A 19,372-nucleotide genomic window follows, 5' to 3' on the forward strand; every position below is an offset into this window, starting at 1 on the left:
ACAGACTTTCAAAGTAAAACAGGAAACATAACAGACGCAGACTTGACTAGGGAATACAGCAGACCATAGAACACAGAAACAGAAACCAAAAGACTAGAAAAGATAAACTATGACAAAATCTAAATTCAATAATGATACAAAACTCAAAACACTGGGTCACCGACCCAGGACCGTGACATGCGCAGGTTAACTCAATACAAAGACACCCTGCCACCCCATCACTGGAAAGACACCCTGCCACCCCATCACTGGCTCTGGACCCCCATGTGCCACCTTATTTGAAAAATCCTAGAAAAGCTCCTGTTTAAAACTACAGTTAATAGTTGCTAAGAATATACAATAGACATTTAATGCACTGTTAATAATGAGTTTACTAATATCTACCCTCTGTTCAAGAAGCTGGAATCCCCCAGGCTACAAAGTAAAGCTATCCTGGAAAAGGTCATCTTCATAGTCAGAAGGCAGGACGATTTACACCGACTACTCCTCCTTACAAAAATGTCTCTTAGCCTACTTTTAGAAAGAATTTGGCTGTTATTGTGGCACAGCTGTGCACCCTTTCATCAGTTTGACACATACCTCTTCATCACAGGGCTGGAGTCAGTGAGCAAACTTTTCTGATGTCCTAGCAGCAAGAAGCATCTGCGAAGACACTGCTCGTTTCATCAGATAATAGAACAGCCTGTATTACATATCATATTATGGCTTCACGCTCACTATGGGATTTATTTTTGATAATCAATGTGAACATCTATTCACTTTCACAACGCTCTGAAAGGCATTCATGGAAGAGCTCATTTGTAGAAGCAGCAGCTTTGTTCTGTCTGTCCTAATTTTCTTTTCAAATCTCTCCGTGCCTTGTAGACCGGCTCATACAAATAAGGCTGTGATGGAAAGAACATACTGTGGATGTACTCATGAAGGCTCAGTCAGACCCAGCCTGTGCTTTGGAGCACAATGCGGCAAACTCACAACATAGGTGTCTATGAGGTGGACTGCACTATAGACAGTATATAAAAGATTGCCATAGCCACTGGGATATCACAGACTGGTTTCAGACTTTGTGTTGTTTTGGAGGCATAACATTATCTTTTTGGATGCAGCTATGCTGATACTAGAGCCAGAAGTGATCATAACTGGACAACACAGTTAGTAACTAATGCTAGCAAGGTTGTTTAGCATGCTGCACCAAAAAAAAAAACCAAATTAGCTACAGCTGCCTGTGTTAAGATGCCTGTCATATTTTGTATTTTAAATACATAACGGCGGTACATGTATTCCGTTACTCCCCAACACTGCTACCAAGTTGCAATATGTGAAATATAAGCTCAAGCTATGCAGAGTATCTCAGCTCAATCTCAGTTTGAGTAACTACATAAAAATTAATCTTTCGAGAACAACCGCAGCATGACCTTCGTTCATACTGCTGGGGGCGCTTCCTTATACAAAACTAGCTGAGAAGCTCAGCAGGACACAGCAGAGAGAAACTTGTTGGGTCGAGAAACTGCACCCAGCTATCTCGCGCCCTAGATGATTCATTATGCATGAAGGTCTGGGTTCTTTTGTAGAAAATCAATAAGTGCATCACGTCTGAATTATTAAACAGCAACAAGACCTGCACACATGTCTGAGCTGACCGGTTGTTTACACCAGGGGTGGCCAGTGACCAGGAGTTTCACGAATTAGGACAAACATAGATGAATTAAACATCAGAGCGGTTTCCGCTCTAGAATCCCCGCCACCGCCGCGCCTCTCAGAGCGTATGATCCATCAAACAGAGTAAGGACACACGGGGGCCCATCGACGCTGACTGATGGAACTGATAAGGATGAGAGCTCTGTGCAAGCAGTCACTGAGTGGCAGGCGTGAGCCGAAGGAAAGACAAAACACAGACTATTCCCAGAACAAATGATGAAGAAAAGGTCTTGTTAAGCTTTGAAAAAGACACAGAAGACAAAAAGTGGTTCATGATTAAGTCTATTTTCAGATTTGTTTTCTCAGAAGATTACAGCCATTGGAGGAATTATTTCCCCACTTAAAAAAAAAAAAAACTACATTAGGAGGATAAAAGGCAAAAAATTATTGAATCATTTTGATTTTTCATTATAAAAAAAGAGACACAGTCACATAATTTGCAACAGTTAAAGCAGAATTGCTAAAAGGTCCCAGTCTTCGGGCTTGTTTTGAAAAAGCCTCCACGTGCAGCACTCAGCTTCCTTCATTCATCATGTCTGCTGAAATCATGTCGACCAGCGTTGAAAAGACAAAAGCAAGACACGACGTCACAGACAAAGGGTGGTCATTTTTTTCCTCTCCATTTATCAAATTCTGCAGCAGCTAAATAACGCAGATTGCCTCTGACTGTATATCAAAATAAATCTCTTTCCTTCATTTGTTAGAGCAACAAAGTGATTAGCATTTTCACAGAATTTTCAAAAATAGCCTTACAACATTTCCATAAAAAGTACACTGCTCCTCCTTCATCAGCAAATAAAAGAATTCAGCTTTTTAGTGTTTGTGTCCTCGTAAAGCTGCTCGTTTGCATTCTCTGAACTAATGATCGCGTTGCATTGCTTTTACCTTCTGACTCAATCCGAGTGGCTGTTATCAATCCGTTCCTGCGTGTTTGTTAGATCACATCAAAGCCTCTCTGATAAGTGGTTCATCTCCGTGCTGAGAGACACTTGGCTTATCATCGACCGTCAGGCTACAAGTTACAATTTTTATTTTAGGGTGGTTTTTGTTTCATTTAGGGACCGATGAGCTCTACATAAACATGAAAAAAAAAAGAGTTTTGGTCGTTACTTGACAGATTTCAGTTTTTCTGAGCCATTTAAAGTGGGCAGGGCTTCTGCTCACGTTTCATACAACAGATTTATATTCTTGGACTCTACTTCAGAGGTTTTGTAATATTTGCTGTTCAAGAAAATCCTCATTTACCTCATGCTGGTGCAACTCATCAGGCCAAACACAAGCCCTCCCCTCACTTTAAGCCACATTCCTTCTGACTGGTTGCCTCTCACAAACAGTAAGTTTGTACAGTAAGTGGGTGGGACTTAAATGACCATATTAGGGATACCTGACATCATCAGCCTTAGCTATCCTCTATAACAAACTGCTTTGGTTTAAGAAACCCATTTTAATAATGGTGGCTATATTTTCCCTGCTCATGCTGTACACCAGTGTTTGTCAGTAGTTATGTTTTTTTGTAATAGTAAATGATACTTTTTCACTCTTGCATCTACCTAAAAGGGTCAGTTTACACATTTTCTTTTTTCTTTTTCTTTTTTTTTTAAAAAAGCTACTTTTCATTTCCACCTGTCATCTGCCACTCTCACTTCATGAGCAATGCTCTGGGTGCTGAAAACAGCAGAAAATCTCCACAGTGTCTTGCAGGTTGCTTGTTAAAGCTAATGGGACAATTATGTTTTGTGACTTGGGTGAAATAACTCTTTAATGGGAGACATCAGCTGCTTTATTGTGGTGGTAGATGGCAGTAAGACCAAGTCAGAGAGAGACAGACTGAGACAAAGCTTCCTTTATCTATTTCTCTTTAGCTCCAACATTCCTCTCATTCTGCCTGGCACGACCTGACCATGACCAACGCTGGCTGTGCCTCTGTCTCGCTGTCCTCTGGGAGCTCTTTGATATTTTTAGTGTATCCCTACAAGGACAGCAGGTCACTCACTGAGGCCACTCGCAGAAAATGGGTTCTTTTCAGTGTCTGGGCATTGGGATCTTTGTGTTCACTTTCCACAGTTCAAAAGTCCACTTTAATCCACTCGCACAGATCTGCAGAACAGATGCTCACACAGTAGTGTTATAAAAATACAGCTTTGCTTGTGCTACAATAACCATGGCAACTTGATTGTGCTACTCTTACAGTGATAAAAAAACCCCTTTCTGAGTCAGAAAGTTTCAAATGCGAACTGCTACGACAAAGGTATTAATACACAGGCTTTGGGTTCTTTTTTCCAGAGCCGATGAAGTGAAAGTAAATGAGAGAGATTCTCTTCTGCAGAAATCTTCGCTCCTGCTTTCTCACTAAAATAATGTGACAAAAAACAGCATGTCTGACTGAGCCAATCGCTTCTGTCTTTGGTCTGTCACTTAATGATCTGCTCAAATAAAAACGCACCTCTTTCATCTCTTTCTGCTGACAGCTAATTATCCTGCTCCTCCTCAGCTCAGAAACAACTTTCCAGCAGCCCTCCCTCCAAAAGCTGCCCGTCCCTCCACCCGTCTCTCTTTCGACTCTCCATCAGGATTTTGTGGAGATCACTGGAATTCGCTTTCAGTTCAGCCACAGCGGGAAGATGATTTTGGAAATCTTTATCATGTTGGTGTTTCAGTTATGGTCAAATTATGAGCCTGGATCCAAACACACAGCTCCTTCGCCTTCCAGGCAATCAAATTTTTATGGTACAAACAGTTGCTGAGTCACAACAATTCTGCGTGGTTCAAAATTCCTCCACAGAGCTGTAAAAGACTCATTGCCAGTTATTACAAACGCTTAATTGCAGTTGTTGTTGCTAAGGGTGGCCCAACCAGTTATTAGGTTTAGGGGGCGAACGCTTTTTTACACAGGGCCATGTAGGTTTGGATTCCCGCCCCCCTCCCCGAGCTTGGTTCTGCCGGACGTTACGTCTCACTCAAGTGCTTTCTCATCAGATGTCGTCTGATTGTTGGGATTTCTCTCTGTAATTGTAGGGTCTTCACCTTACAAGAAAAAGCGCATCGAGGTGACTGTTGTTGTGATTTGGCGCTATATAAATATAACTGAAACAAAAGTTTAAGTGTGTTCCAAAAATCCATTTTGGAGAAAGTTCTCTTCCAGGTTGGCTCAAGAAGGAACAGGAATCATTTCTTTAGGGTGAAGCTGAGGGTCAAAAGGCTTCGCCCTCCTGCAGTAGAAAGTGCTGCGTGACATTTCATATCGACTGAACTGAAAGGAAATTCCTCGCTAACCTTTTCCATCTTACACATTCACATCCTTTCCGCCTCTCCACCCCTCACTTCCGTCTTCTTTTCCCGAGCCTGCGCCTAACTCCTAACACTTGAGTTTTATGTTAAATGAGTCTAAATGTACATTATATTGCTGTATAACTTTGAGCTGCAGCAGCGTTTGTATGATTTATACCAAAAATGCAATGAAATGTCCCTTTAAATAGAGCGAAAATATCGTGGTGCTAAATACAATAGTGTTTTATCTTAATACTGATAAAATAATATAAAATTTAATGTTTGTGGTTACACTTGCCAATAACTGTCTGTAACATTTTAGCCCATTTAAAGGATATTTCATCTCACTTAAAACATTTATTGTTACATCATCATTACATTACTGAGGAAGGCATGATATGTTAGACACCTGATATACATAAGAAATACACAGTGAATAAATCAGAAGCATTAAAAAACTGCACAAAAAAGAGTCCCGCTTATTTCCTCTGTTGCTGCTCATTCATTGTCTCATGCTGGTCAGTTTTTGTTTTCATTCATTAACAAGATTCTTGAAGCGCCCAGCTGACCTCAGATCAGCCGTGTTAGAAAGCAAGGCGTAATTACCGTGACCTTTCAGCTAATCGCACATCCGGAAATCAGATTTAAAAAAGATAAAGAGCCCTCGGTTCTGGAAGTACGTGTTCTCTTTTCCTAAAGTAAAGCCCAGAGAAGATCGAGTTGAAAAATTGAAAAGTGGCAGTGAATTTTTGATTTGCAGTACTCGCTGCAGTCTGTTTGAATTACCTCCACACACATTTCTGGGATGGACACTAAGAGAAAAACTTCAAATTCTTTTTGAAATCTACTGAACTGGTTATTTGGCCGCAGCTCTGTGTGTTACTCAAACGACAGCAGGTCTGGATGGTGCTCCATGTCTTCAGTGCTCCCTCCAGTGGCTTTGCTACAGGGGGCGCCATTCCCCAGCAGGACATCCTCGCCCAGGCTGATGCGGCAGGGAGTTTTGCCCGAGCAGGGAGTGGAAGCCAGCCGCGAGTCTGGCCCCGGCGCCTTCTGCCAGATATCGCATTGTTTGGCTTTGGACTCCAGAGGGGGATCTTTATTGATGAGGTCTGGTACAGAGAGCTGGAGCTGGAGCCTGTGTTCATCCATGCCTTCATCAGAGCTTCCCACTTCTACGCCATCCTCTTCTCCACCTATCACTGTATCCACGTTGTCATTGATCTCAGCTGTCTCAGAATCAGCTCCGGGTTTCCTCTCTGCTGGGCCGATGGCCTCTTTTCCTCTCCTTTCCCTGTTGCTGCTCCTCCTCATTCCTTATCTCCTCCTGAGTGATGGGGGATGTCTTCTCAGGGGAGGAAGGGAAAGAGGAAGAATCCACAGGGGTCGGGGGAGGAGACCACGGGGTCAGAGGAATCATCATGTCCTGGGTCGTCTTCAGTGCTCGAGGGAGGCGCTTCTTCCCCGATGGGGGTTGGGAGGGTCCAGCCGAGGGAGGAGTCAAAGGAGGTGATGTGGCTGGAATAGAAGAGAGGAATAAAGGTAGGGGGAGAAAAGGGAAAATGGAGATTAAGGGAGGCAACGAAAGACAGACAGAGAACGTTTAAGTGGTGACTACAGTTGAAACTTCTGCCATATGCTGCCACAAAGAAGAAATCGATTCCTAAACATATTTTATGCTGATGAAGTTTAGCTGCTTGAATTGACCAGAGCTGTTCAAGCTTAAACAGCATGTTTACAGCCTCATGACTCCCCTTGGTGGTCGTCATGGCAGATCATCAACCTGCTTCTCAGCCTATCCCCAGCATCTATCCCTCTGCATGCCTTCCTTCACTACATCCATGAATCTTCCCTGCGCTTTTCCTCTTTTCCTCCTTCCTGGCAGCTTCATCTTCAACATCCTTTGTCCAAACAATCTAAGTCTTGCCTCTCTGACTTTGTCTTCATACCGCTCGATCTTTCCTGTTCTCTCCCAACAGAAATCTTCAACTCTGCCACCTCCAGATTCAGTCTCTCTTTCAGTGGCACCCTCTATAAACCATAAATCATAGTGTAGCAGGTCTACTACCATCATGTAAACCTTCCCTTTCACTCTCACCACTATCCATCTGTCACAAATTGCCCCTGACATTTGTCTCCACCCATTCCACCCTGCCTGCACTGTTCTTCACCTCTCTCGGGCACTGTCTGTTGCTTTACAAAAACAATTTAGGCTCTGATAGATGGTTTCCTCCTTCATAACAACGTTACGTTGTGTAAAACATCCTAGAACTGCATTTGGATGCAGATAAAAGTAGATGACCTGTCACAGAGCCTACATACAGGAACAAACACTGAAGCTAGGGTTTGTAATAACTAAGGAAGCAATCCATACATAACCCATATGTAATGCTGCATTTACAATAGGCACAAACTATTCAGGCAAAGAAAAAACGCAGCAAAATGAACTTCAGATTTTGCAGTCGGTACACAGGCGGGACTATGACTAAACATGTCAAGAAAAATTGACAGCTAATTGGCTGATGGCCCCGCTGTGCAAAATAATAGAATCCTGTCAGGGGCCGTTTGTTGCATCAAAGAACCACCAATTGTTTCATATTTTAACTGAATGAAACTTTGTCGAACAAAAGCCATCCAAAGTTTGCATGCCGCTTCAGCTGATAGAAGAATGAAACCTGGCAGGATGACTCAGACTTCAAAGCTGCTCTTGCCTACTAATAAGAACAAGCTGAGTGACGGAGGAGGAAGGCGGCTGGAGAGAAGCTACAAGAGCTTAAACCTACATTCGCTCGTGTTCGGAGCTCCTCACTGAGTTCAGTGAGTGAGCGTGTTTACAAAAAACACTCTAAATTCTTAAGCTGTTCCAGATGACGTCAGCACGTAATCCTGTAGCTAGAGGCCAAGGCGATCACAAATTATTACTGTTGTGTGACCTTTCACTGCAGCTGACAGGTGGAGACAGTTCAATAAGCACTGCTGTGCTGTCTGTCCTCAGAAAATGCACCTTTTTGTCACAAAAACAGCATCTTTAACATCAAAAACCCAAGAAAAAAACATAAACCTTGTTAAGGAGGTCAGAGGCTTTGCAGGACTTGCGTTGTCTGGGGAACAGGGGAAGGTCCTGCGCACCTCATCGCATGCATTCACGTTTCAAAAATGAGAAGTGAGTCAGCTATAAGTCTGCCGAACCAGCTGGTGGTCCAGAACAATCTTTAGATCGCTGCTAAATGAAGCTAAATCTGTTCTGGGTGCAGCGAATGGAGATAAATGGAACCTGAGCGGCTGAAAAATGACTTTTACTCGGCCAATCTTCAGGAGAACAGACGAAAAATCCTCCAAAGTACGTTTATGAGAGTACATAAACATGTCAAATCGGCATATTCAAAAAAACTAAAAATAAAATAAACCCCCTGAAACTGAAAACTTCAAAGTGAAAAACTGGCTTATTCAATTCCAGGCATCTCCCAGGCACCTCTGATGTATCATCATTAATTTAAAGCCACATTTCACAGGAAAAATCGTAAATTATTCACCTTTTCTGACCCACAGCCCAATTCTGCAGTGATAGATACGTCCTCTGCTCAGTATAGGTAATGGAATATTTTTGAATAAATTAAGATAATGTCTTTCAGTGGGTTTATTAATTAATTAGACGTGTGGAAAGGCCTCCGAGTTTCACATATTCATCCTAAAATCTTTTGACGTAGAAGCCTGTTAATTATTTGGGGGGAGCGGTTTGCTCAGTATTAAGATGAAGTATGAATGTGTGTGTGGATATGAGGGTGCATACCTGCTGGCAGCAGTCTCACTGAGTTGCTCCATGCAGCTCCAAACTGCACCAACATTCTTGTTGACCTCCGTGACCCCAATGTCTCCGAGGTTGCTGGGCTCTTTTCTTCTTAGCAAGTCATTGACCTGAAAGAAGGCGAGACGAGAAGGAGAGAAAGGTTTAACCTTTGCAGGCAGTTTTGATACAAATGTTTATCGGCTCAGCTGAAAGAATAAAAAGAGCTTAAACCTGCGTCCCTTTCAATAAGTCACACTATATGAGCTTATTTCAAAGGGTAAAAGAATACAGGACCTGCTGAGCTCAATGTCCCGTTTCTGCTTGTGTCGCACTAACCTTTGCCCCGACTGCCTTGCCCAGGTTAATGGCATTTTTCAGCCTCTGCTGTCCTCCAGAGGAGGGCGAGTCCACGCAGCTGGACCCCGGGTTGGAATTAGTCGTCGCCGCGGCGCGCCGGGTCGAGGACGGCCCTGGCCTCGAGGTCTGGGGACTCTGCTGCTGCGCAATGGAGTTCTCAAACATACTTTGATCAACTGTTCACAAAAGAAAAATGGAGAGGGAAAGAGCAGAAAGGGAGAGAGAGAGGGGTAGGTGAATACACAGTAGGACTTCAAAAAAAGAGCATGTCTGCTTTTAAAAGAGCATGCTGCAAAGCTGCAGGCCTTTCAAGTCTTAGGCAATACTGGTGGGATTTTTTACTCTGGGATACACTAACTTGGATCTTGAGAGAAAACAAAGAAATATTCCACTGAAACGAACACTTCTGATTGGTGTTTTAAAAAGTTCTTTTATTTTTTCCCCCTTCCAAACTACTGGGCAAACTTTTCTAACCAAATTCATCTTTTGTAGAGTGTTTCTTCAAACATGTCACGTTCTTATGACGCGCTCTGCAGCTTTGCATTGTAACACGACGATTCAAAGGTTTTTCATGACAATGCATTTACATGGGAGGGATCTAGCTGGCAAAGCGTAGTAGATCCACTGATATCACAGAATAATACATAAAACAATACAACAACAAAATAACACCACTGCAGCAACACATGCACAAACATAGGCGGGAACGATCAAGCAGAAAAATACAGGATGAGAAAAAGCAAAAAACCCAAAACAAAACAAAAAGGCAGCTCAGGTTCAGTCCACTTAAGACAGACGATCTTACCTCTTGGAGAGAAATAGTTCTCGGAAAGCATTCAGTAAGACACAAAGTATCAGATATCAATCATTGTACTAGTCAAGCTGTTTCTGCTTAGTCATACAGTACTGCTACAAGGGGACACTTTGGGGAAGGCAACAGCTAAAGAGCACAGCTGCAGCTGTGTACGCATATCTGAAAGGTACATTGTCTTCATCGGATAAATGTGGAGAAAATATAGCTATTTGGAATCAGATGGGGTATCAAAGGGTAACCTTGACTTCTCTTGTGCACACACAAATATTTCACTTGCCATCCCAATCAGGAGATCTGCAAAAAGCCCATTAGACAAAAGGCCAGAGGAAATGTGATCTGATATTATGAATCAACTGGATACAGAAGGCATCGACTTCAAGGAGAGAGAAAGAGCTAAGTGAAGAACAGAAAAGGATACGTTTTGGTACTTTAGAGCGCGCAGAAGGCAGAGAAGAAAAGTGCAAAGAAAAGAAATGTCAAACTTGGAAGTACGATCGAAACCTTACAGATAATCTTACTATTTTGGCGCCACCTGGTGGGTAAAATAAAGCCAATAAACAACAACAGTCCTGGTCTGTAAATATCTGGTGCCACAGCAGTTGTGTGTTTTTAAGAAAGTGGCAATGTTCAGCCCGTTTTCTGAAACAGCCCAAACATTTGCACAATATTAACTGCACTGATTTTCAAATATCTTTAGCATTTGCAGCAGTAAATATAAGCAAACTGACGATGCGACCTCAGGCTTAGAAAATTAGAATATTTCAGTATTTTCTGATGTTATATATCTCAAACCTTTAATTGGTTCAACAGGCAATCAGTTAGTGGTTTACGTGATACTTAACAAAAACAATATTGCAGAAAATAATGCTCTTTAAGAGTTAGCTAATGCAGTACATCAGCGAGCAAGTCATTAGCATCACTAACCATAACTCTGCACTTCCTGCCACCAAATAAGTGCTTATTATGTGTGCATCATTCTAAGTTTCTGTGTATTGGCATGACTGCAATTTATGCTTTTGTGTTCCACAAACACACTTCTTTAAATAATTCAACTAAGCATTTTTCCACAAATAATAAACAGGTTCCTGACATTGCTAACAAATGGTATACTGGCACAGATTTGCTTAATTAAAGCTGTGATGAAACTGGAGGCTAATTTATGAATCTTTCTGGAATGTTTGGCCTGCCTGCGAACATTATTCTTATCTTCTGACTGTTTGTCAAGGTAATCGAGTGATCTCTGGATCAATAGTCTCCTGTTCCATTGGCCAAAAAACATCCTTGTTGATCCCACCAGACAATGAGGCCACACACTTCTACATTACCTTGCAATGGAGAGTCAACGGAAAGACCTTGTAATGTAGTAACCCCACAGTAGCCTGTGAAGGGCACCAGGAAGAGAGGTGTTTGTGATACAGCCTCCATTGTACTCTGAAAAATGTATGTGTAAGTCTCAACGTTAAATGTTTTTGCAGGTTTCCTCTCTGCATGGTGAAAAGGTGAAACCCGCTGTTTGAAAATGAGCCAGAGTGTCACTGGCTGGCTCATTTACACACAGATGCAGTTAATCATCACTATTTATGGGCATTTCACTGCTGGACAGTCCCCGAGCCAGCTCTGAACCTCTGTTGCTTTTATGGCTCACTAAAATGAATGCAAATTCAAAGGCTTTCCATTGTGCTATGTTAAAATGCCAGCATTTCCACTGGGACTAGAGGTCAGCTCGTCCTGGCTAAATATACCATCAGTGAAACACAAAAGACTTAAAGGTTTTAAAACAAAAAGATATTTAGTCTTCATGGACATTACTGGCAATGCATTTCTAAGTGTAGTGCTGGATGAATGCATTTCCTGCCAGCAGTTTATATTAAATGGACAATGAGGACATGTGTGACCTTCCACGCATCTTCCAAAATATGCAGCTGCTTTTATTAAATATATAGACGTTCCCATCCATCTCCATGTTCAAAAAGCAATCCATCACACCAAACAAACAAATAACCTGTTTGATCCACCCAGTCAAAGGCAACCCATCTAGGGTCAGAGTCAGATTAATGGCCATCCCTTTTTAACCTCTTTATATAGAATTTTCTCCTGTTTGGAAAGCCTAGATTGAAAAGCTTTAAATCATTATCAGCGATAACCTTATCCTAATTCTGCATTTTGGAGAAAGGCAAAGCGGATGTCTTTTGGAGTGTGTCATTTAGAATAGTTAGTCTTTGCTCCCTGAATGCCAAGACTTGAGAGAAAAATTTTATGAAAGTAAAAATAATATATTCATTAGGGATGTACGCGATTAGTTGACTAATTGTTGCTACTGGCACTAGTCGGTACCAGACGTGGTAGTCGTTTAACATTTGATTGATGCCCAGTAAATTGCTGTGTCTTAAATGTTATGGAGCATCTGCCACCAGAAGGAGCATTGTTTATGAGAAAGGCCATAAATCTTTAAAGCTATGTTTTCATTATTGTTATTATTACTGTTAGTTGTTTTAAAGGCAAAAGAATGCGATTGTGGATACAACGGACAGAAAAGACAGTGAGGAGTTCAGTCAGTTGGTGGCGGGCTTAGGGTAGAGCCCTTATACCTGCACATTGAAAGGAACCAGTTCAAGTGGTTGCCTACTGGGTAAGGTGTTCCGATTGGGCATGTCCTACCAGGAAGAGACCCCAGGGTAGACCCAGGACACTCTGGAGAGACTCTTCTTCATCCTTCTTCTCCCTTTTTGCACATATAATGTGCAATGTTTATAATGCATAATGCAACATACCAAACAGCAGCATTTAAATTATGATTCATTAATGAAGAAAAACAATAGACATTTTTTGTCACTGTCTATTAAACTGCCAGGAACAGTTGCCGGGAACATCACTAGTTAGAGTTAGGGTTGGGATCAGCAGCAATGATGACTGAAGTGATGATACGAAAATGTAGGTGACCTTATTTGAAAGGTAACCAGTTTCTAAAAAAAGATTTTTTAAAAAACCCAACATGGCAGTGTGGTTATATTTCAAACACTAGGCCTGGACGATTAACTACAATACATTGGTTAAATCCATCCCATGTTTCTTTGTGGGGCCTTGTGATACCATTTTCATTTTAAATGGAAAATAAAGTGGTGGAATCACTCTTATCTCTAAACAAATGGGATCTCTGATCACCTTCCAAAACAAGTGTCTGCTTTCATTAAATATGAATCATTTTACCATGCACCTCTCTATTTCCCACAGTCCAACATACTTACATCACAGTCCAAAAATAAGATGATTATCTATTATCTTAAGTTTAATACTACACATTGTGCTTCCTCTGGGAGTGTGACACCTAACGTAACCTTGTGTATTCACCATCTTAATGTACAATACCATGCCAGGCATTTTTTAGACTTGTAGTCATCATGCACTACCATCAAGAGGGACTCTGATCGTCCCAAATTCCTTGTACCGTGGGACAATGAGCCCAAACATACAGCCACAGTTATAAAAAGTGAAGAACAAGGAGTCCTGCTACAGATGCTATGATCCCCACAGAGCTCTGATCTCAACATCATGGAGCCAGTCTGGGATTGCACAAAGAGACAAGAGATTCTGAGAACCTGAATTCATAAAAGAACTGAGGGAAATTCTCAAAGATGTGCGCAAACTCTTACATTCCAAGTATTCCTGTGCTTGAAAGTAACGTTTCAACAACACTGGATCCATTTGAGTTCTATACCAAAAAAGCAACAACATTTATCCTACTTTGAAAAGAAAATATTTAAGAATTCAAAAGCAACTTAACTTAATACAGCTGTGAGACATGCTCCCCTGGTAAAACAAAGGCTCACACAGGTAGAAATCCAGTCTGCATGATGGATTCTTTTCAAAGTTAGAAGAAAATAAGATTTGAAAAATAAACACCAACTAAACTAATGTCAGAGCAACATGTAAACAGCGCACAGACACACAGTCTCTGTATCTCTACTCATAAAATCAAACCCTTCTGAAACCCTACACCAAAATCTGACGTGCATCTCCCAAGAAATCAAAGAAGGGCCTACAGCTATAGTGACCGGCCTGTTCAGTCCTGGTGATTCTGCTTGTGCATTTCCAACTTTCTCTTCTCAGTTTTCATCAGTGAGAGACTGACTAACGTCATCTCAATATGAGAAAAAAAAAAGATCAATAGATGGACTCACAAATCCAATTCAATTCAACTTATATTGTGCCAAATCACAACAGTCACCTCAAGGCAGTTTATATTGTAAGGTAAAGACACTACAATAATACAGAGCAAACCCCAACAGTCAGATGATCTCCAACAAGTACTTGGCAACAGTGGGAAGCTCTTGCTATCAGTTTACACCGCATAGAAAACATGGAAGATGACTACAAGGTAATCAACACATACAGTAACACAGCAGCACGAGCATGAATGCGGGCAATGATGTCGGCCTCTTGCATTGGTTATGTCGTAGGCTCTACACAGATTCCCAGCAAAAATCTAAATTCAAAGCAACCTCCGTGAAGCCCACATTAAAAAGCAAATTCTTTTGCTTAGGTGGTTTCAATCATGGGGAGACGCAGCGGTGTGGTGGTTAGCGCCGTCTCCCTGGGTGCTCCCCACAGTCCACAGACATGCATGGGGTTAGATTAACTGGTGCAACTGACTATAGGAAGGTAAGCATGAATGGTCTACGTGTTGGCTCTGAAACAGATGTTGAGGGTGTTGTGATATTTTGATACCATGGTAGCATTTACAGGATATTGCTTTGTAGTGAAAACTGTTACTCAATAAGGCCCATCTAATAGTTGTTTTTCTCTTTCTCTGTGACCCAAGAATTAATGTGTAAGACTCACAGGCTGGTACCCCAAGGTCGAAAACACCACAGAGATGAGACCACTTCCTTACTCCCATCCTCCCTTCCTTATCTCTTAGAAAAAGGCTCGTTAAAGGCTAGGTGGTTTGTTTCAGAATTCACTAATGAAAGAACTCTGTATTTTATGTCTAGGAGTGTATTTTGCTGGGATGATCATAAATTATAGCTGAACTGATAAACTACACACAGGATACTTCTTTGCTCAGAAGGCAGGAAGACGTTTCCTTATTTAGTCTGTACCGGTTTGAACTGGGAAAGCTGACACACGAACCTTTTTTTCCTCTATATAAACTGCTGTGTATCAAATAAACCTTTGAGTCGATTTGGGAAGACAACCTGAAGCAGTCTGTGTTTCCTTGTTCTCCCAAGCTGCTCCCGGCGCTGTAACTAACCCAGCTGAACGGCATACCTGAGTGTTACTTTAAATAATTAGGAATCTTAGAAGGAAAGGACAGAACTCTGCTTATCGCTCACGCCACGGAGGAAACCCGGGACGGCAATTTCCTTCAATTTTGGTGTCAGAAGTGGGATGGCTGACAGAAGGTAAATACACGTCTTTCATATTTATATAAAGACCGTATTATACCTCTCTCAGTGATCGATCCATAAAAAAAACGGGATATGCTGACGAAGTTTCACTTAGTGATCCAGAGAGATACACTGACGACTTCCTCAGTCCCCGAATAAAGTAAATTAACCCTTGTGTGGTGTTGGTGGACCCGCTAGAGTTGTGGCTTTCCAAATTAACACTATCAAACAATTTTATGTTAAATTACTATGAATTAATGTGCTTCTCGTTTTTCTTTTATATAAAATGTTATAAATAAATCAGTTATAATCAAGTGGAAAGACACAACACATTTATACGTAAAAAATAATAATAATAATAATAATTAATTGTTTAATTTTTCTTTTAAAAAAAAAAAAAAAAAAAAAACACGGGTCTCAAGGGTTAAAAGCAGTAAATTACAAGCAGAAAGACACAGGGAGTTGCCTGTTGTTAAGCGAGAAGTTGCTCGTTAAGTGAGAGTTGCTCACCCAAACAAAATTGCTAGCAATAAATTTAAAGTGACCTCAGCTGTGCCGCAGCGAAAATACTAACCTAAATCCTCCTAGCGTGTAAACCCCTCTGGAAATCACTGAACATGGGTCAGAATAATTCAAAGACCACAGACAGGTCCGATAAAAAATCTAAAGTACCTGTAAAACCAAAAATTAATAAAATACAAAATAAAGTCTCAAATAACGGCTCAGTACAACTCCCATTTCCGGTTACGTGTAACCTACGTCCGCGAATCGGTGAAGACGTCCATGATCACGTATCCAGAACATGCGGAAGTGCTTATGTGACTGACTTTGTTTACAACTTACGGACTGTAAGTACAACGCATTCTAATTTATTTCCGGAGCCCTATCCCGAACGATTATCGCCAGAAAACAGGTCAGTAAAACTGAAGGCCAGTGCAGATACTACCACGAAAGCTAAAAGTGTTAAGATAAAGTTGAATTTTGATGTAGAAGGCTCAGAGGAAAGTGAGAAACTAATGTATGCAGGATTACCCGCTCCAGCACAGCAAGGAAGTTTCAGAGGACGGAAAGATAAAAGTAGAGATGTGTGTTTTTGCTGTGGAATGGTAGGACACTGGTCCAGAGAATGTCGCTTTGCAGCCACCAACAGGGCACACGCGCCTCGACCACAGAACGCAGTACAAGTTCCTGCCACTAGGCGTCAGCGGAGCTCTTCCAGACAAGGTAACTGGCAACAAAGGGAAGCATGCAATAATGGCCCCACAGGTGCAAATTCAGCTCAGTTTTCCAGCAGCCGCAGACACCCAAAGCAAAAATGAATTTGTGTATTTAATTTAACATAAAGGGTGAAATGTTTGCTGACACTGATAACAGCTTATGTTTTCTCTGCCCTATGTACCGACATGATGGAGAAGGAACATCCTCTGTGTCAGCTGGACCCTCAGCAGAGAATGAACTCAACATCCTTTTTGTCCGGTACTCTATGTCACACACTGTGCCAAAAAAAACGTGTACAGACGCCACTAACAGGTAATCCCATGACTGGGAGCCACACTTTTGTTTCTCTCACACTGTTCAACAACATGATAACTGCTCACACAAGTGAAGGTCAAACAGTGATTTTGTTACATAACTCAGACATAGGTTACGAAATATGTCGACACATAGATCTAACCTATCCTATCCACTGTACTATTTCTGCAGTTACATTGCCAGCTGAATACCAGAATATGACATTATGGTCTAAAAGTGAGAATGATATAGGATTTATTGACTGCATACCTTATCACGCACAGCTAAAAAAAAAAAAAAAAAAAAAAAAAAAAAAAACAACAAGCCAGTATATGTCAAGCAATGTCCCCTTTCCACGGAAAAAGCCGCAGCTCTAGATGTCATCATAGGAGATTTATTGACTACAGGAGTAATAAAGCCCACACTCCTGTCAATCCTGTGCCAAAGCCTAACAAACCTGGCGTATGGCGTTTCATACAAGACTTAAGGCAAATTAATGCAGTCAACATTCCTCTGCCACCTCTCGTTTCAGATGTTCACAGCATATTGACATGCATTGCATACACACTTTACCGTGGTGGATTTATGCTCCGCTCCTTTTTCTCATGAAGACACACAGCCGTTATTTGTATTCACACATAGAAATAAGCAGTACACTTGGACTCGTTTGCCCCAAGGCATGATAGACGGCTCTGCTGCTTTCTCAATGGTGCTGCACTCCTCCAGGGCTGCACCCTGATCCACATGTGGATGACCTCCTCCTCTGTGCTGAAAGTGAAAAACTATGTCAAACTGCTACACACATGCTTCTCCAGCACCTCCAAAAGACTGGCCACAAAGCATCAGCAAAGAAAATGCAGTACTGTCAGACTTCTGTTCAATATTTGGGATTCACACTGTCTCACGGAAAACGTTCCATGACTGCAGACAGGGTCAAAGCTGTGACCTCCGTCCCTCGGCCCACTACACAGAAGGAAATGTTGTCCTTCCTGGGCATGGTGAACTATTGCAGACAGTGGATACCAGACTGTTCTTTTCATGACCACATTCTGCGTGACTGTTGTAAAAAAGACAAGCCTCCTTGAATACTGTGGTCCACAGAAATGACTGCCTCTTTCAATGCATTACAGGGAGTGCTGACCTCCGCCACTCAAAGGTGCTGCCTGAATTGTTCAGGAATGCCGGCCTGCCTGAGGGCAGTAGCAGCTTGCTCTATCATGATAAGGGACTGCGAGAAGCTTACACTCTCACATGACACTATTCTACACACCAATCACCAGGTCACGACCATTCTAGCAAACATAACTACACAACATATGCAAATCTCACTATAAAAGCGAGCAGCACACCTGATTCGCCAGCACATTTATTGATCCTATGCTGTGTTCTTCTGACCGACAGGATGGCTCAGACAGGCTTGACGATCATGACTGCATGACATGTATACAGGAATCCACAGCACCACGTCCAGATTTAGAGCAAACACCTATCCCAGACTCAGCCACGGTTTATGTGGACGGGTCCTGTTCAAGGCCAAATGACAACTCATTTCTTTGTGGCTATTCAGTGGTAACAGTGCCTGACATCATACTAGAGGCTCACTCATTACCATTTCACTCAGCACAAAAAGCAGAGCTCATGGCTTTAATACGCGCCTGTGAGCTCCATTTGGATAAGCGTGTGACAATTTACACAGACAGCCGCTATGCATTTGGCGTTGTGCATGACTTTGGCACATTGTGGAGACAGAGAGGATTTAGATCTGCTGATGGAAAATAAATTGCTAAATTGTGATTTTGTTCAAAGACTTTTTCAGGCTATACAGCTACCATCGGCCGTTGCAGTTGTAAAAACGAAAGGACACAGTACAGCTGACACAGACGAAGCAACAGGTAATGCTTTAGCAGACGTGACAGCCAAGGCTGCAGCTGCATCACAGCTCCCACCTCCGCAGGAAGTATTATCTGTGCCCCTACAGCTGCCACTTGTTACACTCCCAGACTATTTAGAAACAAATGTTGATTTAAAATTTATACAAGAGCAAGCCTCTGCATGTGATTACACCTATTGGGAGAATAATGACTGTACCTTAGATGACAGAGATGGCCTATACAAAATCTTAAGGGTTTGATTGCCCTCCCATATTCCCTGATGCCAGTCCTTGCCCGACATTTTCACTGTGTGAGTCATGTCGGACAAAGAGGGGTAATAGGGGCAATAAAATCAAGATTTGTAATTGAGAAAACATCACATGCAGTAAAAAGCATATTAGCAACCTGTCTAACATGTGCACGAACTAATGTAGGTAGCTCAAAAGCAAAACATCAGCATTTACCACAACTAGATTTTCCATTTCATACATTACAAATTGATTTTACACATATGCCAGCACAAGGAAGCATCAAGTACTTACTGGTAATAGTGGATCAATTTAGTAAATGAGTAGAAGCTTATCCAACCTCAAAAGAAACTGCAGAAGTAGTCTGTCAAAAGTTGAGCAATGAAATAATACCCAGATTCGGAATACCTCACCAGATTAACAGTGATAGAGGA

At 41.8% G+C, this 19,372-nt stretch overlaps 1 protein-coding gene across 1 annotated transcript in view; it reads right to left on the reverse strand.

Moving 5' to 3' along the window:
* Nucleotides 1–250: 250 nt before the first annotated feature.
* LOC308399221 (carboxyl-terminal PDZ ligand of neuronal nitric oxide synthase protein-like) overlaps nucleotides 251–19,372 on the reverse strand; it is a 247,076-nt gene continuing 227,954 nt past the window's right edge. Inside the window, 6 exon segments of the mRNA XM_080886336.1 lie at nucleotides 251–6,244; nucleotides 6,246–6,436; nucleotides 6,439–6,458; nucleotides 6,461–6,480; nucleotides 8,753–8,877; nucleotides 9,086–9,282. Of these exon segments, the coding sequence (XP_080742462.1) occupies nucleotides 5,842–6,244; nucleotides 6,246–6,436; nucleotides 6,439–6,458; nucleotides 6,461–6,480; nucleotides 8,753–8,877; nucleotides 9,086–9,282 (956 nt within the window). The 3' untranslated portion in view covers nucleotides 251–5,841.

This window comes from Rhamphochromis sp. 'chilingali' (assembly GCF_963969265.1).
Source record: "Rhamphochromis sp. 'chilingali' genome assembly, chromosome: 7".
Lineage (NCBI taxonomy): Eukaryota > Metazoa > Chordata > Actinopteri > Cichliformes > Cichlidae > Rhamphochromis > Rhamphochromis sp. 'chilingali'.